Genomic DNA, 25,669 nt, shown 5'->3' with positions numbered 1-25,669 from the left:
CCGTTAAAAAGAAGAAAAGTCCAGCTAGGCGACGTAACCATTGGATAATATAATTGTAGGTTGGTTGTTTTCAACAACGGCTATTAAGAGGTAGCGTTTTAGAATCCAGTTTACGAGCCTTTATTTTAGAGTCCTGAATTTCCAAATTACTAGCCGAAATTCTGATCTTTCATACTAAACTTCGTCTGCTGAACTTGTTTTTTTTTCGAGGTGTGCCGTACGGCATAATATTCAAACAGCTTATTCCAATAGCATGGTTTGAAAACAAGCTTACAGTCGCTCAATAAATTTTATTTGAATTCTCTCGAGTGTCTGAGCAAGGCAAGTTGTACGATGAATGAAGGGCAATACCTCCTGTCGACATTTTAACAAAAGAGCGGAATTCATGTGTTGGAGAAATTGATCATTTTAATCACACTCAGGTTCTTTTAATAAAGTCAATTTTAAGTTTATAAGAAGTCTCTGCTCGATGCGTTATCTACTATCTCGCGAAAGATTAATTGTTTAGTGATAGGAGAATTTTAAAAAGTCATCATTAGGCCAGACGAAAAAAATGTTGTTCATCGGATTTTTTGGACTAATGTTCAGGAGCGGCGAGCGATTTTTTTTGACAAATGACAAAACGGAGAAACTTCAGCCAAAACTTGACCCAGTTTGTGTCGTGATTTGCAAAATTCAGACGTCGCAAAAACGTGTTGACAGAGCTCAGTGCAGGCACGTCGAAGTCCCACATGCCCGCGAAAACCCGACGAAGTGTATGGCGCCGCCAACGGTGGTACTAAAGTACTTGCAATGCAGAAGTATGAATTTGCCGAAATCAACATAAATTTTCAAATCGGGCAAAGTAGAAGCGGCGATTCCGATGAACAAATTATTTTTTTCTTTTTGGCCTTATAGTTGCATTGCAAATTACTTAGTAAGTGCTTCTCAAAATGTAAATCATCTGCTCGTGGCTTTCTACAGAGCACAGTGATGTTGTCAGTCTCCATGACCATATATTATATAGCTTTGTCAATACCAGTTGATTTTGTGACGTCATACCCTCAGATCATTACTGATAATGTATCCGATTAACCAGCATTATGGTCCAAGACGTTTTCTTCATCAAAAAAGTCACTGGCATCGCCAAAAATGTAAAATAATGGCAATAATGTACCCCCTCCTACCCCATATTCAAGCAAGCTTTGCACTCCACAATGTACTCGGCTTCGCCTTGTACATTATGTTGTGCAAAGTTTGCTTTCTTTCATGATGGGCCGCGAGGGGGTACATTATTGTTTAATTCCCTCAATACCTCCAAAATTTGACCGTGAAAGTGTGTTGTCAATTATTCAAGAAATTTTAGGTTAAAATGTACATTTCAGCGTTTATAGACTTCTACATCCTCAACTAAACTCTGCGGCAGAGTTAAGTCTTCCTGGTTGTATATTGGGCGATATCCAAAATTCATCATGATTTTCAAAGAACAAAGTTTTTGTATTTTCATAACGTCTTCGAATCGGACTTTCGACCTCCAGGCTTGACCGTTATCAGGAAGAAATTCCATTTTGCCCTCAATTACCTCATTAATGTTGTCCGGCAGAGAGAGTTTCAAAAATTCGTACATCTTTGGGACTTCTCGCCATGGATTGTCAGCCATATCCTCGTAGCGCAGCAACAGGTAATTATCTTTTAGCCACGTCGGCCCAGAGGTAACATAGTCGTAGTTATCTTGCATCCATATACACACATCCACAACCTCTCCCTGGATAGCTGGATAAGCTGTCAGGACACTGGAATTCTGCCTCTCTTCCCCTTTCAACGATGTTGACCCTCTGAAGTTTCCTCTTGAACAGGCAGTTCCACGTGGATCACGGACGACATGGATGACTTTGATGTCGTGTTTTTTAAGTAACTGTGTCGCCATCGATAAACTGTAAAGCCTGACAACTTTTACAACCTTATGCGTCATAGATTTGCAGAGTAAAGTAATGCTGTCAATAGTTATCGGAAGAGGGATCTCGTACAGTCCTCTTTTTCTAAATATGCTCATCTTATTCAGATATGTTATAAAGTACTCGTGTCCGGTGAAATTGCATTCAAATATAGCATCTATAAGACTGAGTATTTTTGGTTCTATCTGTATCAGGTAGTCTTTGGAGTCCTTGCCTTTCATGCCATCAAAATAATCAGTAACTATCAGTCCAGGCTCGTACACGTAAAAGAAACCAGGGTGACTAGCGATATACCTCGCCGTCAGCTTCGAACCAGTTCGCTTTCTTGCGAAAACAAGCACGTTTACACTTCGATTGCCAGTAGCTGTAAGGGTCATCCCTCTCGCACTGACGCTAGCTTCTATGGGTTTCCAACTAACTTGCGTGTTCGCCCGGTCGTCCTCCCTGCGGCAGATATCCGAGTGCATCATGATGAAAGTTGCCGTTACTACAACTATTGTTAGGTAGCTACAAATCCTTCGCATCGTTACGGACCAGTCACAGTCTTGTCAGTGAAGGAGTCCAGGTGATGATAAAATGTGTAAGAACTGGGAGAAATATTATAGACGTTTGTAATAACAGTAAACATTTATATTTCCACTTAAAAACATACTTCCGAAGAAAATTTTCTACTCTATATGTCCAGGTATCATTTCGGTTAGTATTTACCTAACACCATATGTTGTTTTTCGGGAAATGGATACAAACAACCATGATTAAACTGAAGTAGACCTACGACCAATAGGTGAGAGACCAGCGTATCTGGCTGGTTTTGATATGCGAAAGGTGACAGCCACTCCAAGTTAATATATTGTAGATGCAAAGGAAAACGCAGCAGTGTATCTAGCGATGCAATACTGTCAGAAGAACATGAAAAATGGCACACTGTGAAATCTTACCCTTTTATCTGTAGAAGGTCGCATTACGTGATCAGAAACTACGCCGTAAGACAAGTTTTCGACAATGAGATGGATGTGCTGGACCTATCAATTTTATGACAAACCATTTCTGCAAAGCCTTCACAGTAAATTTATAGGTCCTCCTCTAAAACCAAAATCACCCGAATCAATGAAAAGCAATGTGTCCTATCCTCAGAACTATTGGCATTTGATCCTTTCACATATGACGCCAAATCTGTTTCTGTTTGATAAACACTCATCAGTATGAAATTCCATGAAACAAAAACTTTAGGTCATTTAATCCATGGTAACGATTTGTATCTGTGTCAGTGATTGACGTAACTAGGCCGAGGACTGCTAATAAATTCTCCGTTCCTCCAATACCTTTGCAAACGTTTTTTTTTGTTTTTGTTTGTTGTGTTTTTAAGCATCTGTGACATCATGGAAACAAAAATAACGATGTCTAGCCCCAGGATACTAGTGGTAGTTGTCTGATGTAGGAGAGGATTTTGTCCTGAGAGCTTGATCTTGAAGTTATTTTGCAGCGCCAATAGCTGCTAATTTTATGCAATATTTTCATGATTTTTATTTTCAAACCAAAGTTGGTTCGTGTAAATGTGCTACTTGAAGGAAATGTACACAGAAGTATTACTGCTGGCCGATTTTGACCATGCCTACACGTTTGAATACCGCACTCATAAAATGGCGCCCACGGAAAAGTACAAATGTGCAGTAATATCTGCACATATCATTATTATAAAACAAAGAAGGATGATGCCATTTACTTGAATGCACAACACACGATGGCAACATTTGTTTAGTTGTAATCTTTTTTTCTCTCTCTCATATTATTATGAATAGCTTTTGAAAATGGTAGGAAATTTAAAGTGATGTTAAAACGTTGGAACTTACATGCTACTTTCGACACTTTTATACACTTTTTCAGTGTTTAATGGGTCTCATTCAAAGAAAACTTTTAGGAGACTGAGGATATTTTGAGATCAGTTTATTACACATTCGCAGCTATTGTGGCTTTAAACTCGTACTTTTTGTTTGACAACTATTAACTTTGTTCTCAGAGAGGTTTTGCCAAGCTTGCGCAGTAAGGAACATGCAGTTTAATGAGTTTACTGCGAACACTCGTCGACATCTTGTACGATTTAAAATCGTTCAGTATTTCATACCCTAACTTTTTTAAAAATTTAATTTAAAAGGGCAGTTGGACTTTTAATGATCTTTTTCACTTCTTTATGTCCACTAAAGTTTCTTGTCTTCCCTAAATCGTGTTGAAATTCACAATTCAAGTTATCAGACCAGTTTGTACATGTGTAAACTGCATTGTTATTGTTTACCAGTGAATTCCAGTCCGGACTAGAATTCAAATGTCGACAACAACAACAACGCACTTTACTCGGATACAGTGTTTTGACACGCTGAACAGTTGGTTGGGGCGAGCAGAATGAGAATTTGATGTCGACATACAAAATACTAGTGATAAACCCGTAAAAAGTTACGTAGTATCGTGTTAATAGGAAAACACTGGTGGGTTGGAGTCTGTTATTGGGCCTCGATCATTTTTATGTGGTATTGTCAGACCAATATATATAACTTTCTCAACAGCTTCCGACGACGTGCTGCAGGTCAGTCCAAAATACTGCCTTGTTTGCTTATAAAAAGCTTGGCGTCATGATCCATACCCGATGTAAATATACAGCAATTATAACGTGAAGTGAATATTATAGAATGTGCTACGAATATTATGTAGCAAATATTATAGAATAGGTGCGAATATTACAGAACATGCTTCGAATATCATAGAACATTCTGCGAATATTATTCAGAACATGCTACAGGTATATATGTAGCAGATGTTGCGATGCATCGTATTGACGAACTTATTGCACTGACGGAACGCAGCTGTCCAGAAAATTGATTTATACTTCACTTAAGTCCACTTATCAATGTTGTATATCATATGATATAAAATTTGTAATTGTTGTCAATTGCAACAATAAGCAATTTCAAGCATTTTACAAATAGTCGCTGTACATGTATGAGTCTCTGAATATATATTATCATGTATTCCTGCTTGTTTTGTGAATAATCGTAGCGACGGAAAAACTATGTTGTCTGCAGTAAATAATACATAAAGTAACTTAACTTAAGGTCTTATCTTGATTTTTCTGGCCATAAATCTCGATCAATTTGTTTTTACTCTAACATGCCATGATAAGAAGTCCAGCAGACTGAAGCTCATCCAAGAGAAGTTGCAGATGTAAAATAAAGCCACTCACGGATCGAAAGAATGCTTTTTTGTTACATCGCATTATACTCCATGTTATATTAAAACACGTATTGTTCTGAATACCCTTCAAGGTGCCTTCGAAAATGAAAATAAACATAGACATACCTACCGTAGCTTTAAAACATATTTATAGAAACCATACAGATTTCGTTGAAATTAATGCGAAGGGGGAAGCTCCGCATGATCCACTGCAGACTGCTAAATTAAGATGATTAATATTCTACCCGCAAATGGCGCCGTGAAAATAAATAATACCGATCAAAATTCCTGTAGCTCATCTACCAGGAATATTCTTCTTCTTAGACACCATGATATGCTCTTTAATCAAAGGATTTTGTAAATTGTCTGATAAGCGATATGACAGTAATCACCTGCAGCTGCTCAACTTATATATATAGTTCTGGATCAGTTCTATACTACAGGAACTTTATCGTACCATTCCCAGTAATGGTAGTAATGCAGTTTTTTTTTGCTATTATGACAACATTGCAGGACCAATCCAAAACATTCATTTAGTTGTGCAGACTCACCAGTATCGATGACACGGATATATCAATAACATATTACGTATTGTTTCTCTCAGTGAAGTTTCAATATGATGCTGGTCTCAACTGAATCTACCTTAACATAGAGGACACTGACAATATATTGAATGTCTTCAAGTTGAGTAAAATGGCCATACAATTTTGAGTTCATTGAACTTTGGGTACAGTGTGTACAGTAACTTTTATTTCAATGAAAATTTAAAGTACTTGAATTTCAGAAATGAGTCTTTGGCGACTGCAGAAGTCGTGCTTTAGACGTCGCGGAGACTTCTAATCAACAAGGAAACTTCATCAATAGTTATCTAGGAAAACTGTTGCTACTTCAATGGCAATTTTGAGACCATCAAAAATGATGCATATTTTTGGAAGACCTCATAGAGGTGAAGATGGGAAAATCTTTCGGTGACAGTGGTGAATCTTGCTTACAGCAAATGCAATCTATGAATCGGGTAAGTCTGACTGGTTGCACTGACTTGTATGACAGTAGACTGAGCGATCAGGAATCGTGTCAAATCAAGAGACAATGTAAAGCTGATAGGTGTATTTACCTTCCATACAAAAATGGAATTTAAAGAGACAGCATTATAAAAATATCTAGAAAGGGTAATTGTTTTTCTGTTCAAAGTTTTGCGTGACGTAACAGCGCCAAATCATAAAATCTATTAGTTTATACTCAAGATAGTTGGGAAAAGATCCCATGTGTCGAGGGATAGGCCGGAGGCCGTGGGGATACAAATGTATCACCAAGTAGTAAGTAACCCCGCTCTTTTTCTTTCTTTCAAAAGGGACCTTTCCCAATATGTAAATTCTAAATTATATGTCAGGGTTTGTCCTGTATTTCTTTGTTTTAGAATGTTTCGTTCTCTTCGCGTTTAGTGCCTTCTGAAGAGTGATGCTTGCGTTATATTTGTCATGGAGTATTCGGTATTAAGCAACATAACATGCTTACAGGTTTGTGTCGGTGAAATAACTTTAATTTGCATACAATCACAGGAGCATCTGGTGTTCGTCAGCGCGGACACCAACCAGTACTGGAGTTGTAGCTATGATATCATCAATTGGTAACACTTTTAACCTTTGTTACAAAGCAATTCTGAATCAGTAGCTGTAAAGGCTTACACCGACATTTGCCGTGTGATTGTCATCGCCGTCTTTGCTGAAATATTTCGTCAATGCACTGATGTCGAGTCGGTATTGTTACTGCTGAAAATATCTTGATATCTTGTCTTCTGAATTTGTGGTGTGCTTGCCAGCTATCGCTTCAAGTGTGCCGACAACAGCTACTTTGTAGCTACTCCTCGCATATCTCCATAGAGATGTTGCCACAGCAATCTCAAGTCAGTACTTCTGCCTTCAGTTTGACGTCATTTTGACCTACGTTCCCACGTATTTATGTACGCCAAATACGATGTTTAGTATTGAGGTAGTATGCGCCTCGAAAGTGAAATACTAAAACTTTTGCTCACATTTTCTTCAAGGAATATTGTAATCATTCTCTTTCAAAATCAAGAATAATTTTGGGACTAGAGAAAAAGTTAACCGATATTTGAAACTCAAAATGGCCGCCATCCCTATGTTAATTCTATCGAGAAAAATAAAATTTTCGATCTCCGAAAAACTAAGACGGTGAAAAGTTTTATTACGCCAAGAGCTTTAAAATGAACCCCACAAGTGGTACACCAGAAAAGAATTGTAAAAGTTTTGGAGTCCGTATATCTGTCCTAGAGGCGGATTCTACCTGAACATACTATTACCTTGTCATGTGGGCTATAGAGCCACTTTATTAACTCCAGGGGTAAGACAGGTAATAAGCGGGCGTTTCAGCCCGAATAGAGACCAGGTTATTTGTTATAGGTGTTTTATAACACACCACATGCTCATATTGTTCTATGTTGTTGCTTTGAATGTGCTGAGGTATGTAGTCACTGCAACAACACATTTTGAGAAGTTTACTGGGCGATTTTCAGTAGTGGTAACAGTAGGGCCCGCAATAGTGCCGATTTCTTCACAAAAAGAAGCAAAATTGTCCTTAACATACCGCATAATGTCCTTGGTTGCATTTTAATCTTTGTTATCAATGATATCTTTAGGTGTCATCACCCGCCATTGTTTCAAAGTTGCAGGCGACACAAGGCGTATGCTCACGTGATCCGGCACTTTCGCAAGCCATTTGCATTTCTCTTGGGATAAAGTCGTTCACAAAATACCCTCTGACGTCACCTGTTTCGAATCAGCATGGACTAGATATATCTATTATCCCGTCATGTGACATGTTCTGGCACATCGCTACTTGGAATGATCATCCGGCGTGTTATAATGTCTTTTATTACTTCAATCTTATTACCATTAGCAGCAATTGAAATTGAGATAGATAAAAAACAAGCCAGTGCAAAACAACGAAGCCCCGACCCTATAGCTCAGTCACACTGCCTGCAAAGAAATAGTCCGAGACGTAACAAAGGGGCTGATAAATATGAAGAAATTTGCTGAGCGCACTTGAATGGCTGAAAGCTCCAGAAAGTTCGTCGTGTTTCAAGTCAAGAGAACAGCTGTTACCTATGGCCTACAATGCTGTGTTTATTTCAAATTTAAATATGTGTCCTGGCTTAAACACGTGACAGCTGTATCACAGCTTAGCCATATCGATGACTAGGCTGGTGTTGCCGAGTAACTGGCTTTCGCTCGTTACCATGGTGTATCCAAATGATTTAAATACTCGTTCTGAGCACAATTCCTGTACCTTTTTCACCTGATCAAAGGTCAGCTTTCTTCTCCAGGCTTGTCCATTTCTTGGTCTTTTTAAAATTTCCTTCTCTATTGACTGAACGATATTGTATGGCATAGGTAAACCGAGAAATTTGTACATTTTGGGGACGAACAACCATGGATAGTCTGCTATGTCCTCGTACCGCAATAAAAGGTAATTCTTCTTCAACCAATCTGGACCATTTTTTACGACATTATAGTTGGATTCCATCCAAACACAATATTCCTTTACATTGTGTTCTAGAATAGGATGAAAAATTCCATCTCTGGTGAGAGATTTTGCTTTATCAAGACGCTGAATTGTTCCCTTGATAGAGCCGTTCCCCGAGGATCGCGTACGAGGTGGATAACTTTGACGTCATCCTTCAGCAGTATTCGAGCCAAGGAGAAAATATTGTTCAGGCGAACGGTTTTGACTAACGTGTGCTGCTTTGAATTACAGAATTCCGTAATGTTTTCTTTGCTGATAGGTAATTTCAAAGGAAGGCCAGTATATGAACGGAAGAAGGAGATTTTGTTCAGATACTGAATAAAGTACCCGTGATTGTCAAAATTGCAGTGGAATATTCCATACAGCAGAGAAATCAGGTACGGACGCAAATATTCAAGAGAGTTATAAGTATCATCAATTGGTCGTAACCCTGGCAATCTGTGCGCCAACATCCATCCAGGCTCGTACGCATAGAAAAAACCAGGATGCCTACCGAGATAGCGGGCCGTCAAACTTGAACCAGTTCTCATCCTTGCGTGGATTAGTACTTTAATCCTCTGATCGGTACGATCGGAAATGTCTTCCTTTATCTGTGAGGTTTCATTCCTAGGCTGGTAGTATCCAACAGTTGTCGTTTCTCTGTGCTTAGCTTCCCTCGGACGATAGAAAGACTCTGCATGGCTGCCATTAAGTTCACTGTGGTCAGAGTTCACATAGATCAGCATAAACAGTACAACCGAAGCAATTGTGAACAGGATAATTCGCTTTCGAAACTGCATACTGAATCCTTATCCAATACTGATAATTAAAGTCTGTCCTTAAGACAGCTATCGTTGTACTCCTATCCGGCACACTATATCAGGGGTGTCTCCGTCATCGATAAAATGTCGTTTTATCCAATGAATTCGGTGAAATTTGAGCGCACAAAAATTCAGGCAGGCAAAGAAGAGAAATGCAAATCTCTTGTTTTAATGCCTATATCACCTATAGTACACATTACACTCTGGTTAAGCCGGCGGCAGATGGTCCGGGTTGTACAGAATTCTTTATTCGCTTTGGCTTTGTCAAGGTACTCCCCTCGTCACAGCCACGAGAGTAAATAATATTTTTTCTGTGAAAATATCACACCGACTGACACGAATGTCCGCGAAGAGAACACTTCTGTATGGCCAATGCAAGTCAAGGTTCAGTTGGTTTACATTTGGTGGCCTGGACATCCTATGTTACGAGTGACTTTCCTCTTTATGAAATTATGGAACCGTACTTATCGGAAAAAATCATGAATGCGGGCATTCCTTCGTTGCGTGGGAAAATAAGTGCAAAATAAACTACAACATGCTGTAAAACAGTATAATTGAATAAACTGCAAAAAAATTTTGCCGAAAAGTATGTCTTGCACGACGACAAAGACACGTTTTTGAATTTGTCTCAAGAAATCCTGTTCAATCTTCCTTCTCATTGGCATTCTGTTGATGTATGTGACATACTGGTACCACGATTGACTGAATGAAAATGAGTCTGTACTCACTGTGGCGAGAACTTGGAATAACCTTTGACCCAAGCAACAAAAGTGTGTCACCTTATGAGCTATAACTGCTATGGTAATTGTGTATGAGTATAATATTTGAAACAAATGATCGAGCTTAAATTGCTTATTCTCATATGGAAACATACTTTTTTCCTGGAGGTAAAATATTGTATTCCAGACCTTACAATCCATGTTTAATCCTTTTATCGTGAAGGGCGTTTTATGAAAACTATAGATTTACAGTCTGATATATAGGTGGAAAGCAGTTTCTATAATCTCTCGCCAACTGTTACACTGCATAAATTTCCACACAAACAAATGACGTGGCAAAAACTATTTTAATTATTCTGTGCATACATCATACGTTGATTGGTTTTATTGAGTTGATAACTTAAAAGTTAAAATTGTCTTTCTGGGATGTCGAGATCAATCCTGAGTTGCTAATATTTGGCTCACAGCCTAAGGACATTACATCATTGGCTTGAAACCATTAATTTTTGGCTCGATCGAGGGACAAGCTGTTGCTAAATGAGACACTTTACAACAGCACGCAATGCCACGCCCTCCATTATTGAGAAATGTCTGACATGGCGTTGTGAGCAGAACTCGAATAGAATTGTACCAATACGGACCTACTCTTGAAGACGCGGTGTAGACACAACAGAAAATTCTCTGGCTCCGTTACATCTTGAGGTAAGGCTTCCTGCAAATGAGACATACAAGGAAAATTACAACAACAACTAGGTCAACAAATTTGATCGACATTTCATTCAAATTGTTATGTTATATCATCGAATGTCTAATTTAAAATTACGTCAGACACATTTGTTGAAACCAAGCTGGAAGTCTTCGCATCCATAAATGTTTATTGGAGTTGCCTCCTTTCAATAAAATCAGATTAGAGTAAGGAGTTTCATCCGGCCAATGAGACTATATTGAATTGTTTTGATATTAGAAATTGATCAACCCCATCCAGAATGTAGCCAATAGGTACAGGGAAAATAACAAACGCACCTTGATGTCACCAGATTGCATTATATTTTGATATAAACACAATTATATGTGAATTTATTTACATTAGATACCTTTTCCTATATGAAACATTACCTAGATTCAATGACTTTTTGATCGATTCTAGATCCGTCACAAACGATTATGCATCAGTAATATCAAACGCTGTCAGATTTGAAGACTGTAAAGGCGACATGAAATTGAGTATTAGAACTATTAGACAGCTGACATCAAACAAAAAAGAACAGATTGTAATGATTTTTTTTCATTTGTGATTACTTATGTTCATTTCTTATTATTTTTGTTCATTTGACAAAACCTCATCGGTCTCTTTTGTAATTTTGAGCTAGACTGAAATCTCATTCAGAAAGGAGGCACAAAATCACACACAACTACATACTTGTATCATATCTTCCAATAAACATCATTTTTCTCTCTTCTTCGTGTTTTAGAAATTAACTAAGGGGATTTAGATTTGTAGGAGGTAAATCTCAGCGATCAATCAGTTGATCGTTAGGTTCAGAGGTCATTCCAATCTGTCTCTGTTCTCTGTCGTACATACGTCATCAAAAAGCTCTGATTGACCTCATGTCAACTGGTGTCACCATCATGGAGAGCCCGCTATTATACTTTCTCTCCGTACTTTGTGTAAATGCATACAGAAAAGCGGTAGGCAAAAGACACACAGCGAACACTAATCCAAGTAGCCTCCCATATGTGCGTCTTTTAAATTTCTCCACTATTGTGAAAAATTAGTCGACACACTTGGAAGTTTAGCAATGTAACTTCTGATAGGCATTATCAGTGTTGCAAAATACCCAAAACAACATTTTATCCACCAATTATATTATACTAACCTAGTGTGTATTGTCAAAGTGTAAGATAATTCAGCTGACAACGTTTGAAAATTAATGCAACTGTCATTATGACAATAGTTCAAACCCGGAATTCGAATCGACCGCGGTACAAACAAAGCCATGTGCGCAAACGCGCATAGACGTACGTGTATTTCCATACGCGTTCAAACACATGTGGGTTTGTTTGTACCGGCATCACGTGATTATTTGGGCGTACTGAGTCTGTAGAACGCATCGCGTCCTTTTTATTCCGGAGTAGAACCATTTGTTCAACCCATCCTGTAAAATGAAGTGTAGCCTATAATCAGCATAGAGTCGTCTCATCTGGAGTTTTACATGTGTTCATTGTGCTATTAGATTACAAAGAAGGGTGAATACTGCATTTTTATGTTTTTGTATATTACATACAAGGCAATGCAAATACTTTTAAAAGGAAAAATTCCCTTGATCCCTCGTAAGTGTGTTCAAGTATGGTAAAAAGTTAGTGCGCAATAAATGATGACACGAGAGGCGGTTCCTAATATGATCTGTGTTTTAAGTATTGGTGTACCCTAGTGAACACAACCGACACTCATTACATGTTATACCAATCTCTATCTGAATTCATCCGGATTGTAGATCGCGGACTTTAGCTTACTATTCCTGTATACCAATGAACTCGAAACCATATATTTTTTGGTAAAATTATTAGTAAAAATATACAGATAACATCTAAATTTAATAGTACTCTTCCAGTTTCACATACTTCATTGTTAATTTCAATCCTGATATTTTTAATACAACGTGATTTTTCCCTTGTTTTGCAGATGTGAAAAGAACAGCTAAACCATGCTTCGTCGTATCAGTGAGATGTGGCCGACCAGAAGAATTATATCACTAGTCAGCACCCTGTCCTTCATTGCCATTGTATTTATGGTGAACCTCGGTTTTCTCAAATGGAGTTCCAGAAACGTTCGAGAAGTGTGCATAGAAGGCGGGTACACAATGAACGAAGAAAGAAGTGCCGACCTCCTCAGCGGCTTTATGTCGAATGACGATTACAATGCCTCAACCTCGACCGGCATAAATATCATGGTTCACGCGCGCATGCGGACTGGTTCGAGTTTAATGGCCGACTGCTTGAACGTGAATCCTGAAGTTTTTTACGTTTACGAACCGGGGTTCATTTTGAATAGGTTTCGGAGAGATATCTGGGATGATTCGTGGATGTTCCTGGAGGACATGAGGGTCGAGCTCACCCAATTCATCGACGGCGTTTATTCCTGCAATTTCACGGGAAATGAATACTTTATTAACAGTATGAATGAGGTATCTTGGATGCGTCAGCTGACGAGAACCGAGTTCCTGACTAAAGTTAACGAGCGCGGCATTACAAACGTTTGCAAATATCGCAAACATAAACTTATCAAGAACGTGAGACTGAACAATTTGATAATGGCCGCTCCTGTTTTGAAAGAACACAATGTTAAGGTCATTCAAATGGTACGAGACCCGCGAGGAATGTCTTCGTCGCGCACACGACTCCAGATCTACGCAAAACGAAAGAAAAACGTCGACCGAGACGCTGAGCTCGAAAAAATCGACGACATTGTGAAAAACTACTGTGTTTGGCTGGAAACTAATTATCTGTCTGTGAAGTATGGGCCAGACTGGTTGAAAAGAAACTACCGCCTCGTACGCTTTGAGGATCTGGTAAGTAACCCTAGCCAAGTGGTTGAAGAACTGTACGAATTCGTAGGGTTGGCCATGACGGACACGGTAAAACAAAAAATCCGAGAAATGTCCAAGAAGAAAAGCCAAAGTCCAGAATCATGGAGATATAAAACAGGACCTGAGATCATAAAAAGAGCACAAGATGTATGTCCGGAGAGAATTTTCCGAATGTTTGGGTATCGTCTTATCACCAAGGGCACACAGTTAACGGACAAAGATTTCAGTACAATCACATCTCTACCTGAGAATACTGAGTCATCATGGAACTAAATTCGATCACTTTTATCAGTTGGGACCGTGCCCTTAATTGGCATCCTGAAGCACCGTACTATCTGTAAATATTGCTTTTTGTCTTGTTTTAAAACCTCAACATTTTCACGCTCATATTTATGTCATTTCATTGGTGTACTCCATTAGAATGTCACTTAGATATTCGATGGCTATGCGAGGGCCTTGTCGAACCGTACCCCCTGTAGATACATTTGTCTGAATGGACGATGAGGGCGTGCCACTCTATGGTGAAAAATATTATACAGCTGAATTGGGAACGAGGGGATGACAGAGGGTTTGGTACTGTTCCCTTTGATAGTACTAGCTTGTAAACAGAATAAACCTTTGTATTAACTTGCACCATCCTTGGCGAAATACCAAATATACCTTCAAACAGAAACTCCCGACTTATCCGGCCATGAAAACAGTGTACATCACCTGACCATTCTATCTCCACACATTTACTTTTAATTTAGCAATGATACTATACTCTAATTTTGTGCCGTGTATATATGCATCAAATTTTCTTGCGAAACTTATTAAAATGACACAAAATTTGTTCAGCTCGACGATCGATTAATTACTTAGGTGACAGAAAAAATATCGGGATATATGACCTGGAGATGGTTTCTAATCTGGTCAAAGTATTTGCTGAAATATGAAGCGGAATATGAAAGTTTACCGCATCGTTCGTGTTGGGTTCGGTAAATCTGTCTTGTACCAAAATATCGATTTCATCCACCTGTAATACGCATGCTATTAATTTGTGTAGGCCAGAATTTGTATGCATTGCACGTCAAAATAAGGGAATTTGGGAATCGAAACCTTACACAGAGGAAGTGAAGAATCCTCTTCAGTATGTTAAAAAATCATTTTCTCATATTTAGCCACTACTTGAAATACTGCATTACTTTGATCGTCAACTACAGGCTTTGCTTCAGTTGGTGAGTTTAATAGCCATAGCTGTTAGATCTCAGTTTCAATTTTAATATAAATTGAATTTCAATTGAAAAGAATGCAAAGATACACAATCCAAATGAGTAATGAATAAAATAAGGTGGTCTGGACGATATTATGATAATGTTGAATGAACACGTGTTGTAAACCATAAAATTGGAACATTACTTAATCCAAGGGAGTTAACGTGTTTGCATGAACGTGTTGGACAATTTTCTGACTTTTAGCAAAATTCTTTCACTGCTGGCGAAATTTGAACAGGGCGCCACCACTAGGTGGATCGAGCTTGATACACATGATCGCTGACAATTGTTTTTTTTTTCCGATCAGTTTTAGAATGTTACTTTCTTTTCAAAATATTTGTAAAAATCTCTTCAGTAATTGTTGCATTTTGCCTACTTTGTTGTCTTCATTTGAAGAACTGTACATTCCTGTTTGAACAAAATAAATCCAAAATATTATGATACTAACGAAATGTTCCAGTTCCTGAAGGACATTTTGTTTGGTTTTAAAGGTTGCTAGAGTGATTCAGTAGATTTAATCGCAAAACTTGTCAACTATTTCTTTTTCATGATAATACTGAGTCATTTTCTCAGGACTCCATTTAAAAGTAAAATCAAGAAAAATAAAAGTTTAGAAATAAAAAGTGTTGTCTGCTTGATCTTGCCTGTGTAAATAGCATTTACAATCTTGATTTTACTGACTTCCAGTTACGACACCGGTCAATGTTCTGTATTCTTTTGATTTGGAAATTATAGTATCGCTTGACATGGTACTATGAACGCTCAAGATGACCGAAGACCTAGAAAGTTCCAACAAGGTGTAATCAAGATACTTTTCAGATTGTTTGCGATTAAAATATGTATGAATTGAAATTAAAAACAAATTTTATCGAATTCGTGATTAGCCAAAGCCTGAGGATGGCACAGTGTAAGTTAAACATTTTCGATGCAACGAAATCGTACACTTTAAATGAACAAATAACTTCCAATGATCGTTATAAATGTATCTTACAAAACTTAACTCTTTCTGCTAATAACAGGTAGTGTAGAACATCTGCGAGCAGAACTGCTCAATACATGTGTATTTTTTCGGCGCGCACATCCCTTACTGATGTGCGGACTTGAGATATTAGAGGGGGACTTGAAACATTTTGATTATATAGAGCGGGGATTTGAAATTTTTGAGGGTATTGAGGAGGATCTTAAAAAAGTAAGATTTCAATCGCGATTCCTCCAGCCCCTCCCCCAATCGTTATTTGTGAACGGAGTCTAGTGCCATGGACTTTAGCCTTCATCTGATCAGTGTATCGCTGTCTGCCTTATTTTTTTTGTTTCTTTAATGCGATCATCAGTTTCGTCCTTTTCTATATGTTCCAAGTATCCACACAGTGCTTGTTTTAAAGCTTGTGTTTTATACATGGGCTATATTTTGTTGTGAACACTTGTGTGTTCTTTATTAATTCGTTTGTTCGATGGTATTCTGGTTGCTTAATTCGTCTAGCCAACTTTGTTTGTGACGTGATTTTGGAGATTTCCGGTTGTTTGTAGCCACGTTCGACAAGTCTTGCATTAAATGCACTGAGTTTAGAAACAAAGTCATTTTTGTGTTGCAAGTTCTGATGTATCTTAGTGTTTTACGGCGCGCCAAATGTTTCAAAAATATTTATCGATTCAGTGCAAAAATAAACTGTCTTTCTCTATTGAAATAAAAATTCGGTGTCATTAGGAAGGAAATAAATAAGAAAAGTATAATTAAAAATCGAAAGACAGAAATGTCATTTAATACTTCATTTGAACTTGAGAATATTCTTTAAAGCGTAATTAGGAAATAAACAATTTTCAACGATTTGAAAAAGTCATACATCCATACTTATCGACATAGATACACATATAATAGTTCGCGTAAAAGGTGCAATGAGTGCTGATTTTACAAAACAAAAAAGTAAAATATGTTATACAGTGGTACGTATACAAAAATCACAAGAAAATCACTAAAAACCACTACTACCACTCGGGAAAAAATTACAAAAAATTAAAATGTGAACCACATACAGAAAATCATTATAAAAGAATCAGACAAAAAAAGCCATGCATACATAAAATTATTTATGTACTTAAGAAAATTAAACAGCACTACGTCTCATAATAAACGTATTATAGATAATCAAAAATATAATATGAACCACCAGTCGCTTTGACAGTAAAGAGAGCAAATCAGAGAAAAAATTCGGCAGTGATGGCTCTAGACAAAAGTGGACATCATCTACCAAAAAAAAAAAATAATAATAAAATGAAATAAAGTAAAAAAATAAAAAATGCCATAAACACAGCAAATACAAAAAAAGCGTAAGCCTGTGGAAAGATAAGCCACAGCAAAAAAAAAAAAAAAAAAAAAAAAAAAAAGAAAAAAATGAGCACTGGCCACAAAAAAAAAAACCGCGCGAAATTACAATTAATTTATTCAAAAAACTCATGGTTCACGTTTCCTTCGATTGACGAATCCCCAACAGCTGGGAATCCGATCACCGCATACTACAATGTTTGACGAAATATTAATTGAGCATTTCAGTGATAACTTTGACATCTTGAAACCTAGCTCTGTTTGGCTGGGCCCTGCCAAGCAGAGCTACTTGAAACCGTACTTGATGAAGTGAAGTGGTCAATATCACCTGAAGAACGTCCAGGTTAACAGTGAATAGTTCAAGAGAGTCAAGTTAACTGAGCCAATTTCAGGCAGTCCACAGGTCAGGTCACGAGCGAGACGTACAACCCATGACCCTTCATAGCAACACTGCGAACATATGGATGCCTTAGGTGCGGTGTGACAAGGGGGGCACTGCAGGCCTTCCGCCGAACCGCTCTGTCATCGCCGTTACATGATTTCTACACAGTTACGTGTGATTCGATACATCGCGTTCAAATACCATGATAATAAACCACCTCGTTGTTTGGTATAATTCCTCGTCTATCCTCAAAGATCACCCAAATCATGATAAATAGTCTTGAAGAAATCTGCCGCGTGTAGAGAGAATGTCCATCGTTTTCCATGGTCGCGACATGACGAGCGACGCAATGCAACCGCGATCCCTCAGGATCGGCACAAGCCTTACGAGTATGGCGAGAGTGTTCGGCGTTCGCAACGCCAGACACTCTCACTATACTCGCAGGGCTCGACCGGCACATACAAGACATGTTGATCCCCATTGCTGGAAACTTTATATTCACACGGTCCAATATATGGAGCTACGATATCTCTGCAGTAGCGTATATACATAGCTCTGGGTGGCAGGGCTGTAAGTAGCCCTGCGTACAGGTTTGTGTGTTCCCGGCGTTATACGGCCTCCATTGTTGTGGAGGCCGTATAACGCAGGGAACACACCGACATGTACGCAGGACTAGGCTGTGCGCTAACGGCGTTATACTGCCTGGCCGTATAACGCCGGTAACTCACAGCCCTGCCACCCGGAGCTACAGTATACAGAGAAGAAGCGGCTCCTTGATCAGTGTTTGTCAAGTCGGGCGCGTTCGCGTTCTAAATGCACTAGTGAAAACATTGCCTCGAATCTAGACACAGTGTTTTAGCCTGAGTATTTTTGCCTTTGTCACTCTCCGTTCAGAGGCTAAACCCACGGTTACGTGTGGTTCGATGCATAGCGGCCGCTGCGTGGTATGCAATTTTACTATGCATACCAACACGGCGGCCACTATGTATCAGAGCCACACGTTACCGTGGGCTAGTGGCTAGCCATCGTTTTGTTGGGGTAGGACTCCATGGTTTGGGCCTAGAATGTCTATGGTTTGGGAGAGGCGGTCCTACACTGTACAGCGAGGGGATCGCTGGCTGCCGGCGTGTAGGCCTACTGTACTAGCGACGGGACCGCCGGCCGCTGGCTTACCACCTTGAGTGTACATTGAGGCACGCCATGAGCGAGGGGACCGCTGGCAGCCGACTAACCACCACGAGTGTTTTGTCCACCTGTAACTGTTTAATATAGAATGGAACGTGTCGGTAACTTGGACGTCGATGAGATGATATTGAAGACTAGAAGCTGAGAGTTAACGCTGAAATACCCTAAATATCTTGTCAAACATCCGAGTGTGATGATCCAAAACCCTCTGGCATTAAACTGTAACAATCATGACGTTGAAAATTTCATGTTGGGCTTTTTCTGCGGGGTGTCCCACTCTGTTTTCTTTTCTTGAACGGGCCTCTTTTTTTTTCTACTGAGGTTTTTTTTTTTTTTTTTTTTTTTTTTTTTTTTGGTAACCTCGTTTTGGTTTTTTTTTTTTTTTTTTTTTGGTAACCTCGTTTTGGTTTCTTTTCAGCCTCAACGCCGGCGCGATCTCGGTCGACTTTTCAGTTGTAATTCTCTTTCTCTTTTTAGTCAGACCTGATGGTGAATCATTTTGTTTTTTGGTAGTAGTGCAAGTACTATTTGTGGTTTTGTTTTTAATCATTTCAATATTTTTTTTGTGTGTGCTTGATTTTTTTTTCTTTTTTCCCTTATAATCAGCATTCATTGCATCTTTATATCATGTACACGTGTATGTGTACGTCAATAAGTATGGGAGTGTGGTATTTCTAAATTTTTGCAAACAGTTTATCTTCTCATTGCGGTTTAAAGAATATTTTACTATTAAGCATTACACAACATTCTGCCCTTTTTTGCAATAATACTTTTCTCGTTTATTTTCTTCCGTAATTCCATCGAATTTTTATTTCAATCGAGAAAGACGGTTGCACGTCATCTTTATCTGTACAGACACATTCAAATATTTAATGACACGTATTTTCAAATGAATGCTATTTTTATGAAAAGGGACATTAATAAAATGCAATGATATGGACGAAAGAGCTTTTTTCTTTATTATCCATACACGTTTAAGACTTTTTTTTTAGAAAGAAAATTTGACAGTTTATTTTTACTCTATAAATATTTTTGCTCGATTGCTCGATAAATATTTTTGAAACATTTGGCGCGCCGTAGTGTTTCGCCTTTGATCAGGCTTTTAAGGGTAGATTTCGGATGGCATGATGTTCTATGTAGGAATTGAAATGTATCCGTGGTTTTCGTGTGGGTTTAATGTCTAATATTCTCCCACTCTTATACCGTTGACCTTAATTTGTATACCACTCTTTATATACCACAATTTATATACCAAGTCGAGGTATGTTATTTCATACGTAGAGTTCATGTGTTATCTCACGTGCGCGAAGTGTTGTTTTATTAATATTCACGATAATTTTTTCGCCCAAGCTTTAAAATACTTGCTTGGCTAACTTTCATTGTTTTTATTTATCATTTTGACTTGTCATTTCTTAGTGTTTTACAGAGAATTATAACATGTCAGTGGTGCAAACTTTTTACAGGAGAAATTTGTGAGAACCCTTCATGGAGTACGTCATGCAACGGGTAAGTAATTGATACCCTAAGTAAGTCATTGTTTTAGGTTTTACCTTTTACATAGTCCTAGAGGGTCAGTCGTTCACTTGCATGTACGAACGCACTGTTTAACTGTGCATGTAGATTAATCTGCTGCACCCCGTCCATACTCTCACATATTACTGAAACATATGCTGATTTGTGAGGTTGAAGTAGATTTACAAGGATGGCAAACATGAGATGTTTCAGGTGGCGAGGACGATACAGAGGATCAGTCATCGTCTTTGCAGCAGTTCTGTGCCTACTGTTGTGGATTGAATTAGAGTACACACAGAATATCTCAACGAGAAAGAAGCACAACGGAGGGATCGGCAGGAGTGTCGACAAGGATGTGACCGATACAAAACTATCAAAGAGGCGGCGGCTTCGTGTTCTGATCCACGCTAGAATGAGGACCGGTTCCACTCTAACAGCTAGTTACTTCGCCGACAATCCTGACTTTTTCTACGTCTACGAGCCCGGTCACATGATCATCGAGTACAAGGAAATGGATCTGTACAAGGATGGCTTCGATTACCTGGAACCCACCCGTCATGAACTTGTAGATTTCATACACTCCTTTCTCCATTGCAACTTTACCGGTCGCGACTATTTCTTCAAGAGCATCAACAAAAACAATTTCCAACGCTATTATTCAAACATCACCCATTTGGATCTTCCCGTTCGCGAAGCTGACGTAACGGCCATCTGTTTATCAAAGCGACATATCGTTACCAAGGTTATCAGACTTAGTAATATATTATTTGCTTCTGCCGTTCTCAAGGAAGACCACGTCAAAGTCATACATCTTGTTCGAGACCCACGTGGTATGGCGAACTCACGGAGACCGTTTCAAGGCTTGTCCAAAATCTCGAACGGAGGCGAACAGTTTAGATTTCCTGACAAACTAGAACAAGTTATCAAAGACTACTGTTCCTGGTTAGACACCAACTATCTCACCGTGAAAAATTCAGACAGCTGGTTCAAGGAAAACGTCATGTTTGTGAGATATGAGGATTTGGCAGATTGGCCTGAGGAAATTGTACCAAAAATGTATAATTTCGTTGGACTTCAAGATAGCACACACATTCGGCGGTTGATTAAATTGTCCGCGAAACTGCGAGGTAACGGACAGGCATGGAGAAGTCAACTAAATTTAAAAGAAGTGAAGCGAATTGAAGATCTATGTCCAGATGAAGTATTTAGAACTTTTGGTTACGTGAAAGTACACGACGAGAGACAACTTCGAAATAAATCGGTTAGTCTTGTAAAGCCAGTTACAGACGTTGCTAGCATTTAGGCCTACAAGATAATGAAGATCGAAGAAGATACATTTCATATCGAGAGTTATAGGCTTCAGTTAGGTTTTACTGAGCTATCATTCGCAGTACTACAGTGTTAGGTGACCATGGGTAGCCACAAACTTGTGGAAGCTACTTTTTAGCTGTGTTGGCCTTGGGGATTTGTGTGATACCTGTCACCATAGTGATTACAGATTTGTTATCTGTGGCATTAACCACAAGTCTGTTACCGGTGAAACACCCGAGGAGCAACTTTAAACAACACTGACAAGCATTCCATGTTGAGAGATTATGATCAGAAGCGTTTTTTATTATAGTACCATTAAATACCCAATAATGCTAAAGTTTTGTCACAACTGTCTTCTCTCTGCGTGTCTAGATCATGCCTCTTCCCTGGCCGGTCCTCTAGTTGTCACCTCTTCCCACCAAAATGGGAAATCTTCCCTCTTCACCGCTTCCCTCTCCACTGTCCCCCTTTTACCACCTGTTTTGTTCTTACTGTCAGCACATCCAAGAAACAACTACTTGACTGTCAATTCAATCTGCTCGCTGAGTAAAGAATGATAAATTTTCCCGCCCACAATTGCGCAAAAGCTTATAATCCACCCGTTCCTGTCCATAATTATACGAGGAAAATTTCCCATCCGCCAAAAAAACTTTCCCGTGGATAGCTGAATTTGTTGGCCATTGGATACTCGTTTTTAGTGCCATTTGCAGTTCATAAATAATGCTAGTATATTACGAGGGGCTATAGTATTGTCATATAACTTGACGATTGCCTAGAATTTAACCTGTGAATTTACCACTGAGTAACGACCGACAGTAAACCCCTGCGCGTGGTGCGTTATCTCCCGTGTTCATTTCTGTGACCTTTGAGATAGCTGACCATTGTTTCAACTCCTGAAATCATTATCAATGCCTGGACGACCTTAACCCCTGTTTGACATTGTGCTTAGTCGAGAGCGATTTGACTTTGCCGATCGTTCATAGTTAATTATAAACGCATGACTTTGCAAACTGTTTGCCTGACTTTATAAACTGAATTTTAGTGTGTTAGACCATGGATCTATTTTTTACATCCATGGTTATAGAAGGGGAACTTTGGGAGCATAAAAAAGAGAATGCCAACGACGCCCCGAGACGACGTTCGACCGCGACCTGACGAATATTATTAGATATAGAAGTTTATCGTGTAACTTATGTTACTCAGCTGAATAAAGTACTACGACTTAGAGTATTTATGTGTACCTGTCGTCGTATACACCGACGTTCTACACCGCGTGTACGTATCACCCGCCACACAAACAAGCCACGTTACAGTACAGACAGTATATCCACCCAGTCTTTTGGTTACCTTTGCCAATCAATCGACTTTCGTGGTCTGTCTGTCTGTCTGTCTGTCTGTCTGTCTGTCTGTCTGCCTGCGTGTCCGTCTATCTGTCTGCTCGCTCGTACCGTCCGCCTATACGTTTGTTTCAGATCTGTCTGTTTTGGTGCAAAATTCTCAGAAACCGCATGTCATCGCCCCATAAAAGTACACGTGAGTTTTACAGGCATTCCCATTTAGTTTGATTAGGTTTGATGAACAGTTTTATCATTACCTAAATAATGCGTATCTAATATTGGTTTTGTGGTAGTGCTGTACATGCCTTCTTAAATTGATCTGTTCAGTGTTATACACTCAAATATATAAATAGTCGCATTCACACTAGATAGCACATTGCATTACAGTCTCCCCTTACCATTTTGGTGCCTGTATCCGGTATAGATATTTTGAAATACATAATTTCTGAAGTTCGTATGATGCCTTATTGAGTTTCATCCTACGGGGTTCAGCTGCACATCTGAATAAAACACACAATGACGTCACTGTATAATAATTTACGTAAACTGTCCCTTCTCCCCTTCCATAAAGCCTAAAATAAAAGGACTGTCTTTCTCTTCCCCGTGTTTATCGATCTGAAATAACAAGGTCAGACGACGGATGATTTTTGTCGCATTCGCCAGGAAAAAAATTAATATAGGAATAAGGTTAGTGCCGCTTGGCACTTGCCGCCAGAATATCCATAAGGTGACGTACACATGGTGAATTTATTGAATGTCTATTGAATGTCTGTCGGTCAGAATTACCGATATATATGAAAATTCATTTTTTTTTTATTGTGCCGATTATGTGTGGAATATGACTAGGTCTGAGAAAGCAGTTCGACAGTGGCTAATACAGTGAAGCATAACGCTTGGATGAGAGACCATGCATGACATGAAGTGTCGCTGTTGAGGGTAGAAATGTCTCTGGTTTGGGAAGGCGAGAGTTCCTGTTGATAAAGCACTTTTGTCTATAAGTCACGAGAAAGGTACATGATGGATTAGAAATATTGTCTTATTAGCAGATGGAATCTCTGTTGGCAAAATAAACAGTGATAGGAAGGGTTGCCTCAAAGCTTAGTCTTAGAAGGAATGCTATCAGAGATCTATAGTTAGTAAGACACTGTACTAATAATGACGTAATAAAAGAATATATTTCCCAACAGATTTTTCGATTTTGTGAACTAAAATGAAACCCACAAAAGCCCATAAAATAATACTAATTTTGAAAGAGACAATAGATAAGAAACCATTATATTTTTGGATGGCTAAATAAGGTGAGGTTCTTTACTCCTTCTTCATAAGATAATTTGAGGAAAAAAACTCCGCGAGGAAACCATCGCAGCTGTGAACGACAACTCCTATCTGTATACATAATGAGCTGTTGCAAATCAAACACTGGTCGGTGATCGATTGGAAGGTAAAACCCCGGGGTAAAACTCCGGCTACAATCTGGAATTGTCACTGAAACCTCGACGTTATCCTTGTCGACGGCTTTCAGAAAAATACGTATTGGAATATCATAAATATGTACACATCATCTCGAAACTGTCACAAGTTTTCTATACGAGTGCCATGACAGTTATCTGACTTATCATTTTGGCTGTTGCAGTCACTAGGATATGCATGACTCAAATTGCGTAGAAATGGTAACAATACAGTTAATGAGGGTATTCATGAATATATTTCCAATACCTGTGACAGGCATTGTAATCTCTCTCTCTTTGTCTGATGGATGTCAGACATTTGGAGGTCATCTGTTGGAATTCAAAGTAGCTTGTCATGCATGCTGTAATTATGACGTCTCTAAGACAGTAATAGGGTAATATTATTTCCATTTGCAGTCAAAGATTTGACCCGTGTATACATGATTTTCAACGCTACTACAAATGTTCTTTTATAGGTCAAAATTTGGCGAAAAAGGTTTAGGACGGTATCATAAAACGATCTCTTTAGATATGGGACTGACCTGTAGAAAACGATACCAAATTAACTCTCTGAGGAAGGGAACTCTTGATGAGACAAATTTCTGTCGATAGCTATGGTATTATTGAATGTTTATGAAATTGTGCTGTCTGCAGTAGTGTGTGCTTTAACGTGAAATAGTCGATCACTTTGAACGGATAAGGTTGTCGAATTCGATTTTTTGACAAATTAAACACACTTTCATTCAGCGTCTACGGCAATCATCAGTGTACGAGTATTCAACAAAGCCTTTTTATTTGGAATCTTGGATAACCTTTACAAATCGAAAGTTTAAGTATCCAAATCCGCACAAACCGGTGTATATCCGACAAACTAACAGTAAATGTTCATAAACCAACGACACTTGACATGATCATAGAGACTCACCCTAGTAAACTTGAACATTAATTTTGAAGCAAATTTATTAAGAGTGATGACAAATCTTACTATGTCGGTAACAGTTGTATTATTTGTGGTTTTTTTTTGCAACTTGACATGCTGCGGCTTAAATTTTAGTTTTCTTTTGGATAAGATCTTTCCACGGCAAAATAAGAAGACTCTTGAAGTGTAACGCCCCT

At 38.7% G+C, this 25,669-nt stretch overlaps 3 protein-coding genes across 3 annotated transcripts; 2 read left to right on the top strand and 1 right to left on the bottom strand.

Annotated features, from left to right (window-relative positions):
* Nucleotides 1–1,360: 1,360 nt before the first annotated feature.
* On the bottom strand, nucleotides 1,361–2,458 carry LOC139132670 (carbohydrate sulfotransferase 6-like). The gene has a single exon (XM_070698938.1). The coding sequence runs from the start codon at nucleotides 2,456–2,458 to the stop codon at nucleotides 1,361–1,363; it is 1,098 nt and encodes a 365-aa protein (XP_070555039.1).
* An 8,045-nt stretch (nucleotides 2,459–10,503) lies between these two features.
* Nucleotides 10,504–15,681, top strand: LOC139132853 (carbohydrate sulfotransferase 1-like). Its single transcript, XM_070699170.1, has 2 exons — nucleotides 10,504–10,920; nucleotides 12,902–15,681. Exon 2 carries the CDS (start codon nucleotides 12,924–12,926, stop codon nucleotides 14,076–14,078), a length of 1,155 nt encoding a protein of 384 aa, XP_070555271.1. The 5' UTR covers nucleotides 10,504–10,920; nucleotides 12,902–12,923; the 3' UTR covers nucleotides 14,079–15,681.
* A 4,966-nt stretch (nucleotides 15,682–20,647) lies between these two features.
* Nucleotides 20,648–21,760, top strand: LOC139132669 (carbohydrate sulfotransferase 4-like). Its single transcript, XM_070698937.1, has one exon. It carries the CDS (start codon nucleotides 20,648–20,650, stop codon nucleotides 21,758–21,760), a length of 1,113 nt encoding a protein of 370 aa, XP_070555038.1.
* Nucleotides 21,761–25,669: the final 3,909 nt, after the last annotated feature.

This window comes from Ptychodera flava, chromosome 5, assembly GCF_041260155.1.
Source record: "Ptychodera flava strain L36383 chromosome 5, AS_Pfla_20210202, whole genome shotgun sequence".
Classification (NCBI taxonomy): Eukaryota; Metazoa; Hemichordata; class Enteropneusta; family Ptychoderidae; genus Ptychodera; species Ptychodera flava.
The sequence above is the reverse complement of the archived record's forward strand: the minus strand, read 5'-3'. Positions and strand labels throughout refer to the sequence as shown.